This window comes from Amborella trichopoda, chromosome 3, assembly GCF_054954075.1.
Source record: "Amborella trichopoda isolate Santa Cruz 75 chromosome 3, AtrichopodaSantaCruz75HAP2 v2.0, whole genome shotgun sequence".
Classification (NCBI taxonomy): Eukaryota; Viridiplantae; Streptophyta; class Magnoliopsida; order Amborellales; family Amborellaceae; genus Amborella; species Amborella trichopoda.
In genome coordinates this window covers 1,516,154-1,523,755 of record NC_142338.1, presented here as the reverse complement: position 1 = coordinate 1,523,755, position 7,602 = coordinate 1,516,154, and the positions used below count along the sequence as shown (strand labels likewise).

The 7,602-nt window shown below is 35.3% G+C and overlaps 1 protein-coding gene across 1 annotated transcript; it reads left to right on the top strand.

Annotated features, from left to right (window-relative positions):
* Window positions 1-217: 217 nt before the first annotated feature.
* LOC148782670 (uncharacterized) lies at window positions 218-6,612 on the top strand. The gene is made up of 3 exons (XM_088862726.1): window positions 218-342; window positions 618-991; window positions 5,528-6,612. The coding sequence occupies exons 2-3, from the start codon at window positions 618-620 to the stop codon at window positions 6,447-6,449; spliced, it is 1,296 nt and encodes a 431-aa protein (XP_088718852.1). The 5' UTR covers window positions 218-342; the 3' UTR covers window positions 6,450-6,612.
* The last annotated feature ends 990 nt before the right edge of the window (window positions 6,613-7,602 follow it).

Here is a 7,602-nt window from a genome sequence, read left to right as displayed (position 1 = left end):
TTTCATAATTAAAATAGGAAGAGATAAAGCATTTAAATTTTCTTAAGAAAGTAAGAAATTTAAAATTTCCCAAGATAAAATTCGTAACAGCTGGACACGCTATTTAGTTCAGGAGTCTTCAACTAAACTTAATCCCACATCGAAAAGGATTCCCCTCTCTCTCTCTCTCTACCCAAAACATATATAAGAACTGTACCTAACCTATCAAATAACTCTTTCCAACCTCCTGCTTCCCTGCATCTCTCTCTACCCAAAACATATACAAGAACTGTACCTAACCTCTCAAATAACTCTTTCCAACCTCCTGCTTCCCAACATCTCTATGCCTTTTACCTTCTCAAGGTACGTTTTCCCTCTCTTGATTTAGGGAAGAGAGAATTTTTTTTTGATTAGTTAATGGTAGAATTTATCTGCCATTGTTTTAGGTTTTGGTATCCTAATCTCTGGTGTATATTCTCAATACATCATCATTATCGTGGTTCTTACAACTAAGAAGTCGTTAATGCTAGAATTTATCTGCTATCTTTTGAGGGTTTGGTACCTTAATCTCGGTGTATCTTCTCAATATTACCGTGGTTCTTGCAACCATTAGTTGTTAATTGTAGAATTTTGTGCAGATGGATTCAAGTAAATGGAATTTTGAAGAGAATAAGGCTTTTGAGGGAGTTATAGCCACGTTTCCTGAGGAATTTGAGGAAGCTATGGCCATGTTTCCTGACGATTTACCTGATAGATGGACAAAAAAGATAGCTGAAACAATTGAGGGAAAAAATCAATCGGAGGTTTGTGATCACTTTCGTGCACTGTGTGAAGATTTGCAAGCCATCAATGCCGGCATGGTCGAGCTCCCGGCATACAAGGACGATGCAAATCTGCCGGAAAAGAAAGTTCGCGGTCGTAAGCGTGGTATTAAAAATGGTCCGAAGCCGATCGTGCCCAAGCCCAAGATTGAGAGGAAGAAAGGTACACCATGGACAGCACACGAGCACATGTAAGCTCTCTCTCTCTCTCTGAGCACATGTTAGGACCTTCTCTCTCTTGATGTTTGTGCAGAAATCGGGTAAATATTTTTATTAAAGAAATATAAACAGTATAATTGTAAGAGAATAGATGATCGATAAAGCGGTAGAAATAGAGTTTTGTTAATCTAGGGAGAAAAATTTTTTATAATAAAATAAAGAAAGCTTTTTATGTTCCCCCAAGTTCTTCCATGTTCCCCCTACCATCCAGCTCTCCCTTTTTTATGAAGAGAGTCATTCATCGTTTGATCTTAAATCCGACATCTCAAAGTATTTTATTTTTAGTTTTTTTAATATAATTTTTTTTAATATGAAATTTTGTACATGCCATCTTCTCATTGGGACGCACCTATAAAAAATCTTAACACTAACTTTTCGATAAAAATAATAACCAAAATACGGTATTTTGGTCATTTTATTTTATAAATTTTTTTTTATATATATTTTTCGTTAGTGCAAGTTTAATATAAGAATGGATGTCCAAAATTTGGTGTCAAAACAGTTTATAGAAAAAAAATTGACGTGACATTGTAATTGGGATAATCTTAACCCTCCATTAAAAATCGGACTGTTGGATAAGTGAGAACATAAAATTTCTATATTGTAGGGGAACATAGAAAGCCTTTCCATAAAATAAATATGAACAGTAGTATTAGTGTATGAGAGAGAGGTTTTTCTACAAAGAATAGGGAAGATAATTCAATGAACTTTTCAAGTGAGAGGAGTTGTAGATACGTAAATTGGGAGCCTCTCTTTCACCATGTATCGGTGCATATTTTGTATGGGTCCATATTTGGTTGGCGTGGAGATATTTTGAATTCTTTCGTGCAGTTAGATGTGGAAATATTTGTGTTGAGAGGAATATGGTTATTGCGGAGACATTTTAAATTTTTTCATGTGGTTAGATGTGAAAATATTTGTGTTGAGAAGAATACGATAAAGTACTAAAAAAAAACAACCTAACGGAGCCGATAAAAATTGAGAAGGTGAAAAGGGATTTGGAGTTCTTGGAATAGAGAGAAACCTTATGGGATTTGAAGGTTTTGGAATAGAAAAAAACCTTATGGGATTAGGAGCTCTTAGAAGTAGGGGTGAGAATTGTCCCGATTCGGATCCCAAATCTGGAATTCGGACCTTATTTGGATTTAGGTATGGACCCCAAATTTAGATATGAAATTGAGATTCGGACCGAAAAGTCAGGTCTGAATTAAAATTTGGATCGGATCAAGGTGCAGGTGGATTCGATATGGATCCAACTCAAATCCATATCTAAATCCAACCAGATTTTTTTAAATGGGATATTTTTATTTTATATAAATAATTTTTTTAAATAGTATATATAGTAATTCGGATCCAGATCTAGATTTGAATCCAATGTATACTAAAATGGTATTTGGAGCCCTTAGTAGAGAAAATGGGATTTGGAACTCTTAGAACTAGAGAGAGGGGGACTTGAAGAGGAAGAAATTGGAGCTCTTAGAAAATGGCCACACCATCAAACTGGGTCTTTGGGTTTTTGGGAGTTTCTCTGTCTAAAAAATGGCCCATGCCATCAACCTGGTTTGATCCCTAAAAGCCCATTTTCAAAGAGGATCTAATTCTAAAAAATGGAGGTGAAAATCATAGTGGGGGAACCTAAATACCCAGCATGTCCTTTAATGGTGGATTCTGGCTAGGTAACCAAGAGATTAGATGGTGATGAGAGAGATATCGTGCAGATTTTAGTGGGAATTATTGAATGCATTGGATCTTAGGTGATTATAAGAGGACCCAAAGAGCGAAATGCTTCAATCTAGTGAGGATAATGAAGCTTTTGGCTCCCCTGTTGGAGGAGGTTGGAGAAATGGAGAAGCCATTACCAGATGAGGCTATTGCCTCTTTCTGTCAAGCTCAAGGAGGAGGATACAGAGAGATTTTTCGGTCTTAAAAATTCCAGTAGTGTAGAGAGAGAAAGAGAGGGAGGAAAGGTGTTATAGTTTTAATTTGTTTTTTACTACGGTAAATAGAAGAAAAAATATTGTTAGGGTCTCTAGTGCACTAAAAGTATTATATGTATGACGTCTACAAAATTCATTTGGGGGTATCTATAATTTTTCCTTCAAGGCTGACCTGGTTGGCCGCACAGGGTGGCATGAGTTAGTCGAGTCAAATCCGGCCAAACCCAATCAAAAAATAAAAAATAAATATTTAACTATTAAATTAAATATATATATATATTATTTAAATGTTATAACTAAAAAATATATAATTATATTTATAAAAATATTAATTAAGGGAGAGTAGAGAGAGAGAAAGTGAGAGAGAACGAGGAGAAACAGAATAAAAAAGTAAAACGCTGAGTGGAGTTAAATTCTAACTGCAAACTCTAATATGTGAATGAACAGGGCTATGAAGAGTTGATATTTTGTGAAATCAAATTTTAGAATTTATACAAAGAAAGCGCTCGATTTTTATTGTAAACTTGTATAACCAACCAGATGGCCGAGCTCTCTAGCTTGGTATTATGGAGGGTGAGGCTCTAAACAATCAAATTAAGACGCACCTCAAAAATTTACTAGATTGTTTCGATATCGAAAAGTCTTCAAATCAATCATCTCAATATCGATATTCATGGACATGGTAAAAAATGGATTTCAAATCTTGGAAATATTACATCTTGTAATACATTTTTGGACCATCAATTTTCAAATGTTAATAGATCTACTCGATCTATACTACTATTAAAGCTTTAAATTTTATAATTAGAGATAAAAATAAATTTCTAGATGTCACGCTCCAAGATTTCTAACATTCCCGAAGTGCGACAGACTATTCGTATATTAGGAAAAATTCAAATTCCTATTAATATATATTGTAACAAAACAAATTTTTTTTTCTATTAATTAAAATTTGTAAAAAGTTTGCTCACAATTGGTATTAAACATGAAGGCTAGGTATACATCTGTTGATAGAACAAAAATTTACAATGGTGAAGTTAAACAAAACTTACAAAAGATATTTTAGTTATAACATGACTGCATCTTCTTCACAAGCTGGTCCTGATGTGCATTTAACTATGAGACTGCAATTATCGTGAAAAATATTTACCATAGTTTGGTGATGAATTCACTGGAAGCAATTAATAACAATCACTTCCATTGAAATATCTCTAAGTTGCCATTTAAATATTTTGTGCAATAATTTCTAAAAGCTAACAGTTTTGAAGGACATTCTCGAAATTTAACATGATAACAGTCTAGTATCAATAGACGAACTTTTATGAAAATCTAAAATTAAATACGGAATTATCACAATTTATGGAATTTCCAATTTGTAAACAATCATTTCATAGGCAATACTTCAATCAAGTACAAAAATATCAGTTTTTCAAATAATGAGGCAGACATTTGCATATGAATTTTACAATGTCTAAATATTCAAAAACAGTAGAAGGAAATCTCATAATTTTACTAAAAGCGGAAATATCACATTTATTTCTAATAATTTACAGTATTTAAAATTCTGAACAATAGACAAGAAAATTAAATTTATTTCTAAGAAGTTACAACGTTTAAAATACCTAACAATAGATAAAATATCACAATTTTACTATAAAAAAAATGGATTATTTTTCAAGACAATGACGTCACTTACACACAAAACTTATAAAATAAAGATCTTGGACGGAAATATCACTATTTATTAAAAACAGGCTATTTTTTCAGGAAGATGATGTCACTTACATTTAATCACTCACGAAATTGATGCTTTTGGTGTATGTTGGTTGGGGCACTAAAGGGCCGCCCGTTTACAGTAGATCTTATGGAATCAGTATGCACAAGAGCTCAGTGACAAAAGTTTTGAAAGCATTGGCAATCCTAATCATCATAGTAGATCAGCTTATCAAACAAAGGTCCCATATTTTGTAAGCTCATTGCTATAGACTATGAAAGACAGCTGCCTGTTGCACTTTAATGAACAAACAGAACTATGAAAGGTTTCCTTTCCACATCCAGCAAAATGTTTAGAGGCCGTGAAAGGCACACAGAAACAAGGGCATACCTCGGTGATGAGTTGTATTTTGAGAAAGCCTACAGCGAATCCGTACTACACTTAACATAGATAGTTCCCACCTATATATAGAGAGCAGCTTACTGAGAGAAACATGGATTCGAATAAGGTAAAGATGAGAGAAAAGAGAGAGACTTTACTAATGGCCTCATGGGTTACCACGTTGAGGGAGAGAATGTTTAAATAAGACGGGGTTGCCACTTTAGAATTAAAAGATTTCCGGCATTGAAAAACCTTCATAGTTTCTTAACTATATCGAGGGTTTTGTTTTTTCATGAAAATTCGGAACATGCATCAATTAGAGGGGTTGATGAACTCTAATTTTTCCATTTTCGTTGATAAATTGTGACATTGTTTTATTTTTCATAAAAATTAGGAACATGCATTATTTACAGGGTTTGAGGGGTTGAAGAATGATGTGCTCTAATTTATCCCTTTTCTTTGTTAAATTGTAACAGGTTTTTTTTGTTGGGACTAAAAAAGTACCCAGGAGGGGACTGGAGGAGCATAAGTAGGCATTGTGTAAAGACCCGGACACCGAGCCAAGTGGCAAGCCATGCTCAAAAGTACTATGATCGCCAAAATAGGAAAGAAAAGGTCAAGAGTAGGTCTAGCATCCACGACATGGAGTTAACAGAGAGTGATATCAATGAGCTCGAGCAATCTATGGCAGACCCTTGCGCAGCGGGCCAGTGCCCTGATGAAGTGGAGCGACCAAAGTTGCCCCCCTCTGCGACAATGTTGCCAAGGTTGGAAGAGGAAGCTGGACGGATGCAAATGCTGCCACCCTCCTCGGCCTCGGCCTCGGCCTCGGCCTCGGCCACGGGCATCGAGTGGCAATCACCACAAGTACAATTGCCCCAGTCTACTATAATGCCCGTGGGGCAATCATCCCAAATGAACACGATACAATTAGCCCCACTGCCCCACTCAACTCTAATGTGCCCCCAGTACGAGGTGACCCCCGGATGGATGCAAATGCCGGGGGGACACTCTAATCGAATGTGCCCTCACTACGAACAGACCGCCGGATGGATGCAGTCATCCCAAGTTAACACACCACAATTGCCCCCACTGCCCCACTCTACTCTAATGTTGCCGTTGCCCTTGCCGTTGCCCCACTACCAAGAGAATGCCAGGCAGTCATCCCAACTGAACACACCACAATTGCCCCCACTGCCCCACTCTACTCTAACCTTCCCCTTCCCCATGCCCATGCCCATGCCCATGCCCTTGCCCTTGCCCCACTACCAAGAGAATGCCGCGCCCTTGCCCCACTACCAAGAGAATGCCGCACCGACACAAATGCCGATACCTACTGCTCCACCACAATTGCCCCATTACAATGGGGCATCTTTTAATTATGGGGACTTCTGGTGAAATTTGGGAGCACACATTTTTTTTTTTTTTTTTTTTTTTTAATTATGGGGACTTATATGGCATGACGAAATTTGGGAGATAATTTTTACACCCATTTTTTATTTTCTAAGATCGTATGTACGTACAACTGAGACCATTCAACAGAGAGGCTATTTTTAGTAAATCTATTGTTACATAAAAATCCAAGGCTAGAGTTTTAAATGCTTAACATAATATAATATAATATATATATATATATATATAATATGTAAATTTAAGATAGAGATATATGGCATTCAAAGAGAGTATATGGAGATCGAGAGTTTAGGGTAGACTATGTGTTGAGGAGGGCCATACAAAGTGGTAGCAACCTGCTTCTTAATGTAATTCAAACTCTATCTCCTCCTATAATAGATTCCTTTATTGGTTATTTATTTGAGAATGTATAATAGAAAAAGAGTATGACCTATAGAAAAAGAGTATGACCTATGGAGAGAGAGTTTAGTGTAGACTATGTGTTGAGGAAGGCCCTACAATGTATGTGGGAGCAACTTGCTTTTAATGTAATTCAAAATCTATCTCCTCCTATAATAAATACCTTTATTGGTTATTTATTTGAGAATGTATAAGAGAAAATTTATTAGAGAATGATCTAATGCAACGGTTATATCATAGTATAATGCAATCCCACTTTTAAAAAATCATGTTTGTTGTATTTGTATGACCCAAAATTTCAATTTGAACCCTAGATATGGTTCCAACAACGAATCTAGACCATTCATTTCGTGAATTTTAATATCTTACCCTTTACAAACTCAAAATCATTTTTTTCGTCTCTAACATTGTTCAACTAATGATAATAAAGTCATCTAATTTTTTTTTAAAATAATCCTTCTAAGGCCTAGATTTAAACATCTTATTAAAATGGACAGCCTATGGTAAAAAATGCTTTCGAGGTTGAGTTTTCAAATTTGTCTTTTTTAGTGATTGTTTATTAGAATGAAAAGAATGCATATTTTGAAATTTGGATCAAGCAAATGGTCTTAACATGGTTTTTGAAAATTATTGCATTATACTATGACACAACCTTTGCATAAAATCAATTAGTAAATGGGAACTATACTTCTATTAAATGCTTTACCAAAATTAAGAGTAAATACTTTAAATGCAAGTA

Bases quoted from the DNA above. Each gene is read 5' to 3' on its own strand.
- LOC148782670 (XM_088862726.1), top strand. From the start codon at position 618: ATGGATTCAAGTAAATGGAATTTTGAAGAGAATAAGGCTTTTGAGGGA. The intron at 992-5,527 runs GTAAGCTCTCTC...AAATTGTAACAG, and splicing joins TGGACAGCACACGAGCACAT to GTTTTTTTTGTTGGGACTAA.